At 34.4% G+C, this 19,900-nt stretch overlaps 1 protein-coding gene across 3 annotated transcripts in view; it reads left to right on the top strand.

Moving 5' to 3' along the window:
• The window catches only part of LOC117321797 (sushi, von Willebrand factor type A, EGF and pentraxin domain-containing protein 1-like), a 157,721-nt gene that overhangs the window by 42,791 nt on the left and 95,030 nt on the right, over positions 1–19,900 (top strand). For all 3 annotated transcript variants that reach the window (XM_033876375.1, XM_033876389.1, XM_033876382.1), the window contains exons 2-5: positions 4,105–4,132; positions 4,458–4,551; positions 5,001–5,095; positions 9,383–9,601. In XM_033876375.1, coding sequence (XP_033732266.1) covers positions 4,105–4,132; positions 4,458–4,551; positions 5,001–5,095; positions 9,383–9,601 — 436 coding nt within the window. The remainder of the gene's footprint in view (positions 1–4,104; positions 4,133–4,457; positions 4,552–5,000; positions 5,096–9,382; positions 9,602–19,900) is intronic.

The following is a 19,900-nucleotide window of genomic DNA, read 5'->3' on the forward strand; positions in this document are numbered from 1 at the left end:
CCGGGCCTCGAACTCACGATCTACGGCACCGAATATACTAGCCAGAAATACCCGCAGCTTATACCGCTGCGCCACATCAGCGCTCTTCAAATAGAATCGTTCAAGTGCGCAGTAATTGTCCGCGACCCGATCACTGACATAGTCTTGGTGAACAATCCACAGTTATATGAATACATGTTGTTGGATTGAAGACATTTACACAACACATAAGGTACACATACATGCTGTATCCGTCAGGCCAAAGGTTATATATACGTACTATAGGGACATGTACTGTATCCGTCAGACCAAAGGTTAGATAGGGACATGTACTGTATCCGTCAGACCAAAGGTTATATGTATGTACTATAGGGACATGTACTGTATCCGTCCGACCAAAGGTTAGATAGGGACATGTACTGTATCCGTCAGACCAAAGGTTAGATAGGGACATGTACTGTATCCGTCAAACCAAAGGTTATATATATGTACTATGGGGACATGTACTATATCCGTCAGACCAAAGGTTATATATATGTACTATAGGGACATGTGCTGTATCCGTCAGACCAAAGGTTAGATAGGGACATGTACTGTATCCGTCAGACCAAAGGTTATATAGGGACATGTACTGTATCCGTCAGACCAAAGGTTATATATATGTACTATAGGGACATGTACTGTATCCGTCAGACCAAAGGTTATATATATGTACTATAGGGACATGTACTGTATCCGTCAGGCCAAAGGTTATATAGGGACATGTACTGTATCCGTCAGACCAAAGGTTATATATATGTACTATAGGGACATGTACTGTATCCGTCAGACCAAAGGGTTAGATTAGGGACAGTACTGTATCCGTCAGACCAAAGGTTAGATAGGGACATGTACTGTATCCGTCAAACCAAAGGTTATATATATGTACTATGGGGACATGTACTATATCCGTCAGACCAAAGGTTATATATATGTACTATAGGGACATGTGCTGTATCCGTCAGACCAAAGGTTATATACATGTACTATAGGGACATGTACTGCATCCGTCAGACCAAAGGTTAGATAGGGACATGTACTGTATCCGTCAGACCAAAGGTTATATAGGGACATGTACTGTATCCGTCAGACCAAAGGTTATATATATGTACTATAGGGACATGTACTGTATCCGTCAGACCAAAGGTTAGATAGGGACATGTACTGTATCCGTCAGACCAAAGGTTATATATATGTACTATAGGGACATGTACTGTATCCGTCAGACCAAAGGTTATATAGGGACATGTACTGTATCCGTCAGACCAAAGTTTATATATATGTACTATAGGGACATGTACTGTATCCGTCAGACCAAAGGTTATATATATGTACTATAGGGACATGTACTGTATCCGTCAGACCAAAGGTTATATATATGTACTATAGGGACATGTACTGTATCCGTCAGACCAAAGGTTATATATATGTACTATAGGGACATGTACTGTATCCGTCAGACCAAAGGTTAGATAGGGACATGTACTGTATCCGTCAGACCAAAGGTTATATATATGTACTATAGGGACATGTACTGTATCCGTCAGACCAAAGGTTATATATATGTACTATAGGGACATGTACTGTATCCGTCAGACCAAAGGTTATATATATGTACTATAGGGACATGTACTGTATCCGTCAGGCCAAAGGTTATATATATGTACTATAGGGACATGTACTGTATCCGTCAGACCAAAGGTTATATAGGGACATGTACTGTATCCGTCAGGCCAAAGGTTATATATATGTACTATAGGGACATGTACTGTATCCGTCAGACCAAAGGTTATATATATGTACTATAGGGACATGTACTGTATCCGTCAGACCAAAGGTTATATATATGTACTATAGGGACATGTACTGTATCCGTCAGACCAAAGGTTAGATAGGGACATGTACTGTATCCGTCAGACCAAAGGTTATATACATGTACTATAGGGACATGTACTGTATCCGTCAGACCAAAGGTTATATAGGGACATGTACTGTATCCGTCAGACCAAAGGTTATATACATGTACTATAGGGACATGTACTGTATCCGTCAGACCAAAGGTTATATAGGGACATGTACTGTATCCGTCAGACCAAAGGTTATATATATGTACTATAGGGACATGTACTGTATCCGTCAGGCTAAAGGTTATATATATGTACTATAGGGACATGTACTGTATCCGTCAGACCAAAGGTTATATATATGTACTATAGGGACATGTACTGTATCCGTCAGACCAAAGGTTATATATATGTACTATAGGGACATGTACTGTATCCGTCAGACCAAAGGTTATATATATGTACTACAGGGACATGTACTGTATCCGTCAGACCAAAGGTTATATAGGGACATGTACTGTATCCGTCAGACCAAAGGTTATATAGGGACATGTACTGTATCCGTCAGACCAAAGGTATATATATGTACTATAGGGACATGTACTGTATCCGTCAGGCCAAAGGTTATATATATGTACTATACAAAGGTGACATGTACTGTACCGTACAAGTTATACAGGATTAACTGTACGTCATAGCGACATGTATATATGTACAGGACAAATGTTATCTGTCAGGCAATGTTACTGGATCGTACCTGAACGTTTAGGCAAGGTATATCCGAACCAAAGTTTATCCGTAGACCAAAGGTTATAAGATATGACGTATCCGTCGCAAAGTTATAGGTATTACTGTTCCGTCACCAAGGTTAATGGGACATGTACTGTATCCTCGTACCAAGTAAATATGTATATAGGGACATGTACTGTATCCGTCAGACCAAAGGTTATATATATGTACCATTGGTACTGTACCTTGCTGACTAGGTATAGACCGACCGTTATAATATATATATGTTTATAGGGACTGTACCTTGCTGACTAGGTATCGACCCACCGTTATATATATGTTTATAGGGACTGTACCTTGCTGACTAGGTATAGACCCACCGTTATATATATGTTATAGGGACTGTACCTTGCTGACTAGGTATAGACCCACCGTTATATATATGTTTATAGGGACTGTACCTTGCTGACTAGGTATAGACCGACCGTTATATATATGTTTATAGGGACTGTACCTTGCTGACTAGGTATAGACCCACTGTTATATATATGTTTATAGGGACTGTACCTTGCTGACTAGGTATAGACCGACCGTTATATATATGTTTATAGGGACTGTACCTTGCTGACTAGGTATAGACCGACCGTTATATATATGTTTATAGGGACTGTACCTTGCTGACTAGGTATCGACCGACCGTTATATATATGTTGATAGGGACTGTACCTTGCTGACTAGGTATAGACCGACCGTTATAAATATATGTACCATTGGTACCGTACCCTGCTGACTAGGTATAGACCGACCGTTATATATATGTTTATAGGGACTGTACCTTGCTGACTAGGTATTGACCGACCGTTATATATATGTTTATAGGGACTGTACCTTGCTGACTAGGTATTGACCGACCGTTATATATATGTTTATAGGGACTGTACCTTGCTGACTAGGTATCGACCCACCGTTATATATATGTTTATAGGGACTGTACCTTGCTGACTAGGTATAGACCGATCGTTATATGGAGCGATAATGTATCTGTCAGGACCCGGTCTTTACACAAATACAAACCGACATCTTCATTAGTGACACCTTTGTGCTGTCACTCAAGTCCTTTGGTCAGTGTCCAGCGGCTACGGACCGTTTGACCTTTGTCGACCCTATCCTTGATACGTATGGCCGTTTAGTGTTGTGTTAAAAAGTTAATGGGAGTGAAACTTTTTGTTTGTTAACAGATGTGGTTACTCGACCACAGGTGTATTGTGGAAGTTAACTGGTTGACATTATTAGCCTGTATTGTGTGCGAGGGGTCTATGGGAGGAAATTTGAGAAAACCCTTGGTCCCATGTCATCAGACAAGTGTTTATATCCAATCAGTGAATCGAACTCCGGCCGCCTAGGTGGAAGGCCATTGTGTCACCCGTGTACCACCCGATCACCCTGTACTTATAATGACTGAAACGATATATCGCAGAACATGGAAATAATGCATTTTTTCCCTTTTTTTCAGGAACAGATAATATACACTTGCCAAATTGGTAAGTATTTGATGAATTTCAATAATAGCTTCTCAAGCTTCTATGGGAAAATCAATGCTGTCTATTCAATTATTTCTGATCAAGCCTACTTCATGTAGCAGTTTGTTATATGTTTTTCATTCTATCGCAATAAACACTTTGGTTATTATTCTGTAACTCTGGGAAAGCCTGCAACCATACATCGCTTATTTCTGTCCACTTACAGAAATTGAAAACTGTTTTTAAAGTTTAGACTCTACATGGTAAATCAGAAGCGTGAACGTTATCAGTGACAAATATTTCAATGACACAATTCAACCTCAGTAACAATTATTTCTTATGACAGGCTGGACAAATCTCGGCTCAAAATGTTACAAACTGTTCGGTTCAGAAACCACCTCAACACAAACATGGCAAAGAGCGTCAACAACCTGTAAAGGGTAAGAAACTTTTAACAAAATCTGACCCCTGACCTTATTATCTATTGACCTTGTTATTAATGTAGATATGACCCCTGGCCTTATTATCAATGCAGATATGACCCATGAACGTATTGTTTCTGTAGATATGACCCCTGACCTTATTGTTTATGTAGGTATGACCCCTTACCTTAATATTTATGTAGGCATGACTCTTGACCTTACCTTATTATATCTATGTTGGGGTGACCTCTGACCTTATAATTAATGTAGATATGACCCCTGACCCTATTGTTTATGTAGGTATGTCCCTTGACCCTATTGTTTATGTAGATATGACCCCTGACCCTATTGTTTATGTAGGTATGTCCCTTGACCTTGCTATGTATGTTGTATGTAGGTATATAATTATGTCCTCCGTTTTTTATTTTTTTTAGTCATAACCTTTGACCTAACTTTTCATTATGTAGGTATGGCTCCCGCCTGGTGGAAATAAAGGACTATGATATCAGGACAAAAGTGGGCAAACTTGCAAATGACAGCGATGTGCAGATGTTTTGGACAGGTAAACACTATTTTATTGACACAATATTTTCTTTGACATTGCTTTCTTGAATTTTGTTTTTACTCAGCAGTGCGACACAAGTTTTTGCGCGAACTCATTAGTTTAAGACATTATTGCTACACTATTCTGAGAGGATATGCGAATTGTGTCAGTTTTTATCCCCCCAGTACTGTTTTTTTACCACGTATGTGTTACCTATGATCTCAATCTAGCATTGTTTTAGTATAACAGTTGTGAAAGATGACCGAAACAATCTACAACAAGGTATGTTATGCCAACAATGAGATCACACAAGTACGGGTGCCTATAATACGTCATAAAACGAGCTTGACTAAGTGTAGAGTACGCCGATGGCTGTCATGCTCTACAGCACATTACCTCTGGTGCAAGTTGTCTTCTACCAAGGGAAGTGAACACGTTACATTCATTCAAATCACTTCTCCCCGTTTGAATACTGGAATGAACCATCGGATCAACCCCTTGCATGATGAGGGAAAAAGAGACCACATTTCCGCAGTAGAAATCCAAAGCCCGCCCACAAACTGAGGGGAGCGTCGACCTATTTCAGCAATGAATTAGCCAATGAAAATTGTGGCCGTAACTTGGAGGGCTTCCTCGAACCGCCAGCCCTTCTAACTAATATCAAGTCATCAGCTGGAATGCAGAGCATCCGACAACATTCCCCAGCAGGAGAGTTTCTCCCCAATTAACCATAGGACCGCGATCCGTTCACCACCGGCAAACCGAAATCACCAGCTTGGGTGCTGTCCCCAGAACCAGCGGGATCTAACACAACACACATCGCCGAGACGAACATCAACCCCAACGCCCCTGACAACCCGAGTAGGACACGCAACCCTGAAGTAGAGGATAGAGAGGGACGCACTCAACCGTCCCCTAATTACCTAGGGTCAGCCACAACAAATCATTTCCATCTGACGGCGCACCCGCCACGGATGGGGCAGAGGGCATACTGCAACATAGCCTTTCGTTAAGTCGACACCAGTCTAGGTCTGTACAACTGGCAGGGTACCGGCCCTCAATCAATAGAGGAAACCCTGCTCTCCGTCCATCCGGTGTAACATCAGCTGCCCCTTTACCATAGTAAACGACGGCACCACGCAAACGACATTCGATTCTTAAAGGAACGGACAATGACACGAGACCTCTCCGGATAGGGACTGCTGGCGGAGCACGCCAACCAGTAGGAGCAATCTCAGCGTAACAGAGCTGCTCTGATTTACATAAGAGGGCGCTGCATAGAACCGACTTTTGTATAAAGCTAAACTCGGACTATGAGGGTGTGTATCTGCTGTCTGATCATGAGTCATGAACAATAATGACTGCGAGACAACTTTCGCTTTTCCTCCATCATTGAACGAATATTCTCTGAAAAGTTGAATCACAATTGACTGACAGACGGACACCACACGCAAGACGGCACCAGGTTCTAAAGCCATATGCAATGGGACACCCATTGACTTTCTGATTATCCATTCAGTCTGACCTATTACTATACGTCATTGGTGACCGTACCAAGAGGTTAATGAATGGCAAACTCGGGGCACTGCTAAAGCCAAACGATACCCTTGTCATTAGCCTGAAGTGCCCATGCCACGACAACTCTCCAAGCCATAGCTGCTGTAGCTTAACCTAATTCCCCAACATCAAAACGTATAGAAGTTGTGTTTTCTAACTCCTTATCTAACAACTTGTTCCTGGCAGTTTGTCACTTTGATCAGTTAACATTTATCCATACAAACTGCAGAAGGAGTGCTATGAGGGAACTAGGACCACCCACTAAACATAGGATTTACATCAACCTCAGCAGTAAGCACCGGGGGAGTAAGGATCATTTGTGCCCGATCTCTAAACTGGCAACAGTGATGTCGCTTGGTCATATATTTCTGAAATGTTGAGCGTAAATTTGCCTCCGATGCCCATTCATGGCCGGTCTCTCAATTCGTCGGCCCTCAATTGATCAATCGGCCCAGGGATCGAGAACACATAGGGATTGGGGATTAGGTGTGTAGAATGCATCAATGTTCCATCCACCTCATGCATAAGGGTGGCATACAATTGCGTGCTATCGATGGACCTCCACACAGAAGGAACTTACCCCCATTGCCTCCTCGCGACATACATTTCCATCAAGGATCATCTCACCACAAGAACACCCCTTATAACCTTCTTGCAACACAAACCAAAATCTAGTACTTCCTTAAAACAAGAACCCCGCCAAAGGCTTCATCACAAGTAGTTCCCAAAGTCACAAATTCTGTAGCACCGACATCCATACCCAGGGTATCTTCCACACATAAAACCCTAATCTGGGCCTCCTTACATGAACACTCCGAGGCATCATCACATGCGAAGCCCCTCTCCAGGGCCTCTTTGCAACATAAACTCACTCCCCTATTGAGTCTCCTCAAAACATCGAGCTCCTTCGGAGTCTTTATCATGGCGGAATCCTTCCCCCGCACAATCTTCATCCAACTAAAAGGTATTTGCTGTGTTGAGGTCAGATAACATATACTATACAACAAGGTAATATATGCCGACAATGGCAAGTGTTGTCTACGATCAAACACGTACTGGTTCTTTCAATACGTCCTAATACGAGCTTGACAAAGTGAACACTACGCCGATGGCTTTCACGTTATACAGGATACACCATCAGTGATCCCTTCATCACAGTAAACAGCGGCACCTCGCAGACGGCATTCGATGCCAGAAGGAACCGAAAAAGACACATGGCCTCTCCGAATAGGGACTGCTGACGGAACCCTATGTACGACAGCCAGTAGGAGCAACCCCAGCGTAACAGAGCTGCTCTGATTTACGCAAGAGGGAGCCGCATAGAGCCGACCTTCGTTTGAGGCTATACCCGGACTATGAGGGCACATATTTGTTGTCATGTCATGAGTCATGAACAGTAATGATTGCAAGACAACTTTCTCTTTTCTTCCATCACTGCACGAATGTACAATTCCTATTGTCAAATCTTATACATCCGTATCACAAGAGTTTACTTTTTGGAAAGATTGAGTGCTTTCAGTACTCTAATTTACAATTTTTAACATAGCCATAGCACATACATGTGTAGTTGAGCAACAGCTTCGTCCATGAATGACTTCACTTAATGCTACGCTTTGATTCCTCCCAGACTGACCAGTGACCTTCACTTAATCGTACGTTTTGATTCTTCCATGACTGACCAGTGACCTTCACTTAATCGTACGTTTTGATTCTTCCATGACTGACCAGTGATCGTCACTTAATCGTACGTTTTGATTCTTCCATGACTGACCAGTGACCTTCACTTAATCGTACGTTTTGATTCTTCCATGACTGACCAGTGATCGTCACTTAATCGTACGTTTTGATTCTTCCATGACTGACCAGGGACCTTCACTTAATAGTATGTTTTGATTCTTCCATGACTGACCAGTGACCTTCACTTAATCGTACGTTTTGATTCTTCCATGACTGACCAGTGATCGTCACTTAATCATACGTTTTGATTCTTCCATGACTGACCAGTGATCTTCACTTAATAGTATGTTTTGATTCTTCCATGACTGACCAGTGATCTTCACTTAATAGTACGTTTTGATTCCTCCCAGACTGACCAGTGACCTTCACTTAATCGTACGTTTAGCTTCCTCCAATACTGACCAATGACCTTCACTTAATCGTACGTTTCGCTTCCTACAATACTGACCAGTGACCTTCACTTAATCGTACGTTTCTCTTCCTCCAATACTGACCAGTGACCTTCACTTAATCGTACGTTTCGCTTCCTCCAATACTGACCAGTGACCTTCACTTAATCGTACGTTTCGCTTCCTCCATGAATGACCAGTGACCTTTACTTAATCCTAAGTTGTCATTTAACATGCTAATTATTTTTTATTTATCACGAAGAATCATATATATAGGACACCTGTTTCAGACGAATGATGACAGATGGACAGATTTGACACTTTCTCAGAGAAATGATGACAGATTGACAAATTTGACTCTTTCTCAGAGAAATGATGAGAGATTGACAGATTTGACTCTTTCTCCGAGAAATATTGACGAGTTTACAAATGTTGACCCTTTTACAGAAAAAAAAACTTCGACATGTTCACAGACAGCGGTTGACGAAAATACAGATGTTGACAAGTTGACGGATGTTGACATGTTTACAGACAAATGTTGACATGTTGACAGACAAATATTGACATGTTAGTTAAGAAAGATTTTCTTGTCAGTGAAGAGACGATTCTCTGTGATTTGTAGGACTCAATAGACTGGGAGTTTCCAATTCTGATACATACACAGCCAAGTGGAATGATGACACAGCCTCACTGTACGAAGGCCTATGGAATACCCGTAACCCGCTGGTCTCCTCCGGAAGATGCTCTTATTCCACGAAGAAAGGAAATGAATTTGTTGACAATCTTGGAAAATGTGACCAAAAAATGGCATTTGTTTGTGAGAGAATGTCCTGCCCAACAAGTAAGTACAATGTGAAGTTTGTTGTTTCCTCTTGCAGTTTAAACAGCACAAGTTAGTGGTATTTAAACTGTAAACTTTTTTCAGTCTTTGATTTCATGACCCTGATTACATAGTAACATCATTCTTATAACAGCAAATAGTTAGATTCCCCACTATTTGTGCTATAAATAATTTCCACTGTTTCAATGTAAATTTAACACTGCACGTGTTATAGATAATTTCCACTGTTTCAATGTAAATTAAACACTGTTCGTGTTATAGATAATTTCCACTACTTTAATGTAAATTCAACACTGTGTGTGTTATAGATAAGTTCCATTGTTTGTGTTATAGATAATTTCCATTGTTTGTATTATAGATAATTTCCACTGTTTGTGTTATAGATAATTTCCACTGTGTGTGTTATAGATAATTTCCACTGTGTGTGTTATAGATAATTTCCACTGTTTGTTCTATAGATAATTTCCACTGTTTGTGTTATAGATAATTTCCATTGTTTGTGTTATAGATAATTTCCATTGTTTGTGTTATAGATAATTTCCACTGTTTGTGTTATAGATAATTTCCACTGTGTGTGTTATAGATAATTTCCATTGTTTGTGTTATAGATAATTTCCATTGTTTGTGTTATAGATAATTTCCACTGTTTGTGTTATAGAGAATATCCACTGTTTGTATTATAGATAATTTCCACTGTGTCTGTTATAGATAATATCCACTGTTTGTATTATAGATAATTTCCATTGTTTGTGTTATAGATAATTTCCACTGTTTGTGTTATAGATAATTACCACTGTGTGTATTATAGATAATATCCACTGTTTGTATTATATATAATGTCCACTGTTTGTGTTATATATAATGTCCACTGTTTGTGTTATAGATAATTTCCACTGTGTGTGTTATAGATAATTTCCACTGTTTGTTCTATAGATAATTTTCACTGTGTGTGTTATAGATAATTTCCACTGTGTGTGTTATAGATAATTTTCACTGTGTGTGTTATAGATAATTTCCATTGTTTGTGTTATAGATAGTTTCCACTGTTTGTGTTATAGATAATTTCCACTGTTTGTGTTATAGATAATTTCCACTGTTTGTGTTATAGATAATTTCCATGTTTTGCGTTATAGATAATTTCCACTGTTTGTGCTATAGATAATTTCCACTGTGTGTGTTATAGATAATTTCCATTGTTTGTGTTATAGATAATTTCCACTGTTTGTGTTATAGATAATTTCCACTGTTTGTGTTATAGATAATTTCCATTGTTTGTGTTATAGATAATTACCACTGTGTGTATTATAGATAATATCCACTGTTTGTATTATATATAATGTCCACTGTTTGTGTTATATATAATGTCCACTGTTTGTGTTATAGATAATTTCCACTGTGTGTGTTATAGATAATTTCCACTGTGTGTGTTATAGATAATTTCCACTGTTTGTGTTATAGATAATTTCGACTGTTTGTGTTATAGATAATTTCGACTGTTTGTGTTATAGATAATTTCCATTGTTTGTGTTATAGATAATTACCACTGTGTGTATTATAGATAATGTCCACTGTTTGTATTATAAATAATGTCCACTGTTTGTGTTATATATAATGTCCACTGTTTGTGTTATAGATAATTTCCATTGTTTGTGTTATAGATAATTTCCATTGTTTGTGTTATAGATAATTTCCACTGTTTGTGTTATAGATAATTTCCACTGTTTGTATTATAGATAATTACCACTGTGTGTATTATAGATAATTTCCACTGTTTGTATTATAGATAATTACCACTGTGTGTGTTATAGATAATTTCCACTGTTTGTGTTATAGATAATTTCCACTGTTTGTGTTATATATAATGTCCACTGTTTGTGTTATAGATATTTTTCACTGTTTGTGTTATAGATAATTTCCACTGTTTGTGTTATAGATAATTTCCACTGTTTGTGTTATAGATAATTTCCACTGTGTGTGTTATAGATAATTTCCACTGTGTGTGTTATAGATAATTTCCACTGTGTGTGTTATAGATAATTTCCACTGTTTGTATTATAGATAATTTCCACTGTGTGCGTTATAGATAATTTCCATTGTTTGTGTTATAGATAATTTCCACTGTTTGTGTTATAGATAATTTCCACTGTGTGTGTTATAGATAATTTACACTGTGTGTGTTATAGATAATTTCCACTGTTTGTATTATAGATAATTTCCACTGTGTGCGTTATAGATAATTTCCACTACTTTAATGTAAATTCAACACTGTGTGTGTTATAGATAATTTCCACTGTTTGTATTATAGATTATTTCCATTGTTTGTGTTATAGATAATTTCCACTGTGTGTGTTATAGATAATTTCCACTACTTTAATGTAAATTCAACACTGTGTGTGTTATAGATAATTTCCACTGTTTGTTCTATAGATAATTTCCACTGTTTGTGTTATAGATAATTTCCATTGTTTGTGTTATAGATAATTTCCACTGTTTGTATTATAGATAATTTCCATTGTTTGTGTTATAGATAATTTTCACTGTGTGTATTATAGATAATTTCCATTGTTTGTGTTATAGATAATTTCCATTGTTTGTTTTATAGATAATTTCCACTGTTTGTGTTATAGATAATATCCACTGTTTGTATTATAGATAATTTCCACTGTGTGTGTTATAGATAATATCCACTGTTTGTATTATAGATAATTTCCATTGTTTGTGTTATAGATAATTTCCACTGTGTGTGTTATAGATAATATCCACAGTGTGTATTATAGATAATTTCCACTGTTTGTTCTATAGATAATTTCCACTGTGTCTGTTATAGATAATTTCCACTGTTTGTGTTATAGATAATTTCCACTGTTTGTGTTATAGATAATTTCCACTGTTTGTGTTATAGATAATTTCCATTGTTTGTGTTATAGATAATTACCACTGTGTGTATTATAGATAATATCCACTGTTTGTATTATATATAATGTCCACTGTTTGTGTTATATATAATGTCCACTGTTTGTGTTATAGATAATTTCCACTGTGTGTGTTATAGATAATTTCCACTGTGTGTGTTATAGATAATTTCCACTGTTTGTGTTATAGATAATTTCGACTGTTTGTGTTATAGATAATTTCGACTGTTTGTGTTATAGATAATTTCCATTGTTTGTGTTATAGATAATTACCACTGTGTGTATTATAGATAATGTCCACTATTTGTATTATAAATAATGTCCACTGTTTGTGTTATATATAATGTCCACTGTTTGTGTTATAGATAATTTCCATTGTTTGTGTTATAGATAATTTCCATTGTTTGTGTTATAGATAATTTCCACTGTTTGTGTTATAGATAATTTCCACTGTTTGCATTATAGATAATTACCACTGTGTGTATTATAGATAATTTCCACTGTTTGTATTATAGATAATTACCACTGTGTGTGTTATAGATAATTTCCACTGTTTGTGTTATAGATAATTTCCACTGTTTGTGTTATATATAATGTCCACTGTTTGTGTTATAGATAATTTTCACTGTTTGTGTTATAGATAATTTCCACTGTTTGTGTTATAGATAATTTCCACTGTTTGTGTTATAGATAATTTCCACTGTGTGTGTTATAGATAATTTCCACTGTGTGTGTTATAGATAATTTCCACTGTGTGTGTTATAGATAATTTCCACTGTTTGTATTATAGATAATTTCCACTGTGTGCGTTATAGATAATTTCCATTGTTTGTGTTATAGATAATTTCCACTGTTTGTGTTATAGATAATTTCCACTGTGTGTGTTATAGATAATTTACACTGTGTGTGTTATAGATAATTTCCACTGTTTGTATTATAGATAATTTCCACTGTGTGCGTTATAGATAATTTCCACTACTTTAATGTAAATTCAACACTGTGTGTGTTATAGATAATTTCCACTGTTTGTATTATAGATTATTTCCATTGTTTGTGTTATAGATAATTTCCACTGTGTGTGTTAAAGATAATTTCCACTACTTTAATGTAAATTCAACACTGTGTGTGTTATAGATAATTTCCACTGTTTGTTCTATAGATAATTTCCACTGTTTGTGTTATAGATAATTTCCATTGTTTGTGTTATAGATAATTTCCACTGTTTGTATTATAGATAATTTCCATTGTTTGTGTTATAGATAATTTTCACTGTGTGTATTATAGATAATTTCCATTGTTTGTGTTATAGATAATTTCCATTGTTTGTGTTATAGATAATTTCCACTGTTTGTGTTATAGATAATATCCACTGTTTGTATTATAGATAATTTCCACTGTGTGTGTTATAGATAATATCCACTGTTTGTATTATAGATAATTTCCATTGTTTGTGTTATAGATAATTTCCACTGTGTGTGTTATAGATAATATCCACAGTGTGTATTATAGATAATTTCCACTGTTTGTTCTATAGATAATTTCCACTGTGTCTGTTATAGATAATTTCCACTGTTTGTGTTATAGATAATTTCCACTGTTTGTGTTATAGATAATTTCCACTGTTTGTGTTATAGATAATTTCCATTGTTTGTGTTATAGATAATTACCACTGTGTGTATTATAGATAATATCCACTGTTTGTATTATATATAATGTCCACTGTTTGTGTTATATATAATGTCCACTGTTTGTGTTATAGATAATTTCCACTGTGTGTGTTATAGATAATTTCCACTGTGTGTGTTATAGATAATTTCCACTGTTTGTGTTATAGATAATTTCGACTGTTTGTGTTATAGATAATTTCGACTGTTTGTGTTATAGATAATTTCCATTGTTTGTGTTATAGATAATTACCACTGTTTGTGTTATAGATAATTTCCACTGTTTGTGTTATAGATAAGTTCCATTGTTTGTGTTATATATAATGTCCACTGTTTGTATTATAAATAATGTCCACTGTTTGTGTTATATATAATGTCCACTGTTTGTGTTATAGATAATTTCCATTGTTTGTGTTATAGATAATTTCCATTGTTTGTGTTATAGATAATTTCCACTGTTTGTGTTATAGATAATTTCCACTGTTTGCATTATAGATAATTACCACTGTGTGTATTATAGATAATTTCCACTGTTTGTATTATAGATAATTACCACTGTGTGTGTTATAGATAATTTCCACTGTTTGTGTTATAGATAATTTCCACTGTTTGTGTTATATATAATGTCCACTGTTTGTGTTATAGATAATTTTCACTGTTTGTGTTATAGATAATTTCCACTGTTTGTGTTATAGATAATTTCCACTGTTTGTGTTATAGATAATTTCCACTGTGTGTGTTATAGATAATTTCCACTGTGTGGGTTATAGATAATTTCCACTGTGTGTGTTATAGATAATTTCCACTGTTTGTATTATAGATAATTTCCACTGTGTGCGTTATAGATAATTTCCATTGTTTGTGTTATAGATAATTTCCACTGTTTGTGTTATAGATAATTTCCACTGTGTGTGTTATAGATAATTTACACTGTGTGTGTTATAGATAATTTCCACTGTTTGTATTATAGATAATTTCCACTGTGTGCGTTATAGATAATTTTCACTACTTTAATGTAAATTCAACACTGTGTGTGTTATAGATAATTTCCACTGTTTGTATTATAGATTATTTCCATTGTTTGTGTTATAGATAATTTCCACTGTGTGTGTTAAAGATAATTTCCACTACTTTAATGTAAATTCAACACTGTGTGTGTTATAGATAATTTCCACTGTTTGTTCTATAGATAATTTCCACTGTTTGTGTTATAGATAATTTCCATTGTTTGTGTTATAGATAATTTCCACTGTTTGTATTATAGATAATTTCCATTGTTTGTGTTATAGATAATTTTCACTGTGTGTATTATAGATAATTTCCATTGTTTGTGTTATAGATAATTTCCATTGTTTGTGTTATAGATAATTTCCACTGTTTGTGTTATAGATAATATCCACTGTTTGTATTATAGATAATTTCCACTGTGTGTGTTATAGATAATATCCACTGTTTGTATTATAGATAATTTCCATTGTTTGTGTTATAGATAATTTCCACTGTGTGTGTTATAGATAATATCCACAGTGTGTATTATAGATAATTTCCACTGTTTGTTCTATAGATAATTTCCACTGTGTCTGTTATAGATAATTTCCACTGTTTGTGTTATAGATAATTTCCACTGTTTGTTCTATAGATAATTTCCACTGTGTGTGTTATAGATAATTTCCACTGTGTCTGTTATAGATAATTTCCACTGTTTGTTCTATAGATAATTTCCACTGTGTGTGTTATAGATAATTTCCACTGTGTCTGTTATAGATAATATCCACTGTGTGTATTATAGATAATTTCCACTGTTTGTTCTATAGATAATTTCCATTGTTTGTGTTATAGATAATTTCCACTGTTTGTGTTATATATAATGTCCACTGTTTGTGTTATATATAATGTCCACTGTTTGTGTTATAGATAATTTTCACTGTGTGTATTATAGATAATTTCCATTGTTTGTGTTATAGATAATTTCCATTGTTTGTGTTATAGATAATTTCCACTGTTTGTGTTATAGATAATATCCACTGTTTGTATTATAGATAATTTCCACTGTGTGTGTTATAGATAATATCCACTGTTTGTATTATAGATAATTTCCATTGTTTGTGTTATAGATAATTTCCACTGTGTGTGTTATAGATAATATCCACAGTGTGTATTATAGATAATTTCCACTGTTTGTTCTATAGATAATTTCCACTGTGTCTGTTATAGATAATTTCCACTGTTTGTGTTATAGATAATTTCCACTGTTTGTGTTATAGATAATTTCCACTGTTTGTGTTATAGATAATTTCCATTGTTTGTGTTATAGATAATTACCACTGTGTGTATTATAGATAATATCCACTGTTTGTATTATATATAATGTCCACTGTTTGTGTTATATATAATGTCCACTGTTTGTGTTATAGATAATTTCCACTGTGTGTGTTATAGATAATTTCCACTGTGTGTGTTATAGATAATTTCCACTGTTTGTGTTATAGATAATTTCGACTGTTTGTGTTATAGATAATTTCGACTGTTTGTGTTATAGATAATTTCCATTGTTTGTGTTATAGATAATTACCACTGTTTGTGTTATATATAATGTCCACTGTTTGTATTATAAATAATGTCCACTGTTTGTGTTATATATAATGTCCACTGTTTGTGTTATAGATAATTTCCATTGTTTGTGTTATAGATAATTTCCATTGTTTGTGTTATAGATAATTTCCACTGTTTGTGTTATAGATAATTTCCACTGTTTGCATTATAGATAATTACCACTGTGTGTATTATAGATAATTTCCACTGTTTGTATTATAGATAATTACCACTGTGTGTGTTATAGATAATTTCCATTGTTTGTGTTATAGATAATTTCCACTGTTTGTATTATAGATAATTTCCACTGTTTGTGTTATAGATAATTTCCACTGTTTGTGTTATATATAATGTCCACTGTTTGTGTTATAGATAATTTTCACTGTTTGTGTTATAGATAATTTCCACTGTTTGTGTTATAGATAATTTCCACTGTTTGTGTTATAGATAATTTCCACTGTGTGTGTTATAGATAATTTCCACTGTGTGGGTTATAGATAATTTCCACTGTGTGTGTTATAGATAATTTCCACTGTTTGTATTATAGATAATTTCCACTGTGTGCGTTATAGATAATTTCCATTGTTTGTGTTATAGATAATTTCCACTGTTTGTGTTATAGATAATTTCCACTGTGTGTGTTATAGATAATTTACACTGTGTGTGTTATAGATAATTTCCACTGTTTGTATTATAGATAATTTCCACTGTGTGCGTTATAGATAATTTCCACTACTTTAATGTAAATTCAACACTGTGTGTGTTATAGATAATTTCCACTGTTTGTATTATAGATTATTTCCATTGTTTGTGTTATAGATAATTTCCACTGTGTGTGTTAAAGATAATTTCCACTACTTTAATGTAAATTCAACACTGTGTGTGTTATAGATAATTTCCACTGTTTGTTCTATAGATAATTTCCACTGTTTGTGTTATAGATAATTTCCATTGTTTGTGTTATAGATAATTTCCACTGTTTGTATTATAGATAATTTCCATTGTTTGTTTTATAGATAATTTTCACTGTGTGTATTATAGATAATTTCCATTGTTTGTGTTATAGATAATTTCCATTGTTTGTGTTATAGATAATTTCCACTGTTTGTGTTATAGATAATATCCACTGTTTGTATTATAGATAATTTCCACTGTGTGTGTTATAGATAATATCCACTGTTTGTATTATAGATATTTCCATTGTTGTGTTATAGATAATTTCCACTGTGTGTGTTATAGATAATATCCACAGTGTGTATTATAGATAATTTCCACTGTTTGTTCTATAGATAATTTCCACTGTGTCTGTTATAGATAATTTCCACTGTTTGTGTTATAGATAATTTCCACTGTTTGTTCTATAGATAATTTCCACTGTGTCTGTTATAGATAATTTCCACTGTTTGTGTTATAGATAATATCCACTGTTTGTATTATAGATAATTTCCACTGTGTGTGTTATAGATAATATCCACTGTTTGTATTATAGATAATTTCCATTGTTTGTGTTATAGATAATTTCCACTGTGTGTGTTATAGATAATATCCACAGTGTGTATTATAGATAATTTCCACTGTTTGTTCTATAGATAATTTCCACTGTGTCTGTTATAGATAATTTCCACTGTTTGTGTTATAGATAATTTCCACTGTTTGTGTTATATATAATGTCCACTGTTTGTGTTATATATAATGTCCACTGTTTGTGTTATAGATAATTTTCACTGTGTGTATTATAGATAATTTCCATTGTTTGTGTTATAGATAATTTCCATTGTTTGTGTTATAGATAATTTCCACTGTTTGTGTTATAGATAATATCCACTGTTTGTATTATAGATAATTTCCACTGTGTGTGTTATAGATAATATCCACTGTTTGTATTATAGATAATTTCCATTGTTTGTGTTATAGATAATTTCCACTGTGTGTGTTATAGATAATATCCACAGTGTGTATTATAGATAATTTCCACTGTTTGTTCTATAGATAATTTCCACTGTGTCTGTTATAGATAATTTCCACTGTTTGTGTTATAGATAATTTCCACTGTTTGTGTTATAGATAATTTCCACTGTTTGTGTTATAGATAATTTCCATTGTTTGTGTTATAGATAATTACCACTGTGTGTATTATAGATAATATCCACTGTTTGTATTATATATAATGTCCACTGTTTGTGTTATATATAATGTCCACTGTTTGTGTTATAGATAATTTCCACTGTGTGTGTTATAGATAATTTCCACTGTGTGTGTTATAGATAATTTCCACTGTTTGTGTTATAGATAATTTCGACTGTTTGTGTTATAGATAATTTCGACTGTTTGTGTTATAGATAATTTCCATTGTTTGTGTTATAGATAATTACCACTGTTTGTGTTATATATAATGTCCACTGTTTGTATTATAAATAATGTCCACTGTTTGTGTTATATATAATGTCCACTGTTTGTGTTATAGATAATTTCCATTGTTTGTGTTATAGATAATTTCCATTGTTTGTGTTATAGATAATTTCCACTGTTTGTGTTATAGATAATTTCCACTGTTTGCATTATAGATAATTACCACTGTGTGTATTATAGATAATTTCCACTGTTTGTATTATAGATAATTACCACTGTGTGTGTTATAGATAATTTCCATTGTTTGTGTTATAGATAATTTCCACTGTTTGTATTATAGATAATTTCCACTGTTTGTGTTATAGATAATTTCCACTGTTTGTGTTATATATAATGTCCACTGTTTGTGTTATAGATAATTTTCACTGTTTGTGTTATAGATAATTTCCACTGTTTGTGTTATAGATAATTTCCACTGTTTGTGTTATAGATAATTTCCACTGTGTGTGTTATAGATAATTTCCACTGTGTGGGTTATAGATAATTTCCACTGTGTGTGTTATAGATAATTTCCACTGTTTGTATTATAGATAATTTCCACTGTGTGCGTTATAGATAATTTCCATTGTTTGTGTTATAGATAATTTCCACTGTTTGTGTTATAGATAATTTCCACTGTGTGTGTTATAGATAATTTACACTGTGTGTGTTATAGATAATTTCCACTGTTTGTATTATAGATAATTTCCACTGTGTGCGTTATAGATAATTTCCACTACTTT

Source organism: Pecten maximus, chromosome 1, assembly GCF_902652985.1.
Source record: "Pecten maximus chromosome 1, xPecMax1.1, whole genome shotgun sequence".
Lineage (NCBI taxonomy): Eukaryota > Metazoa > Mollusca > Bivalvia > Pectinida > Pectinidae > Pecten > Pecten maximus.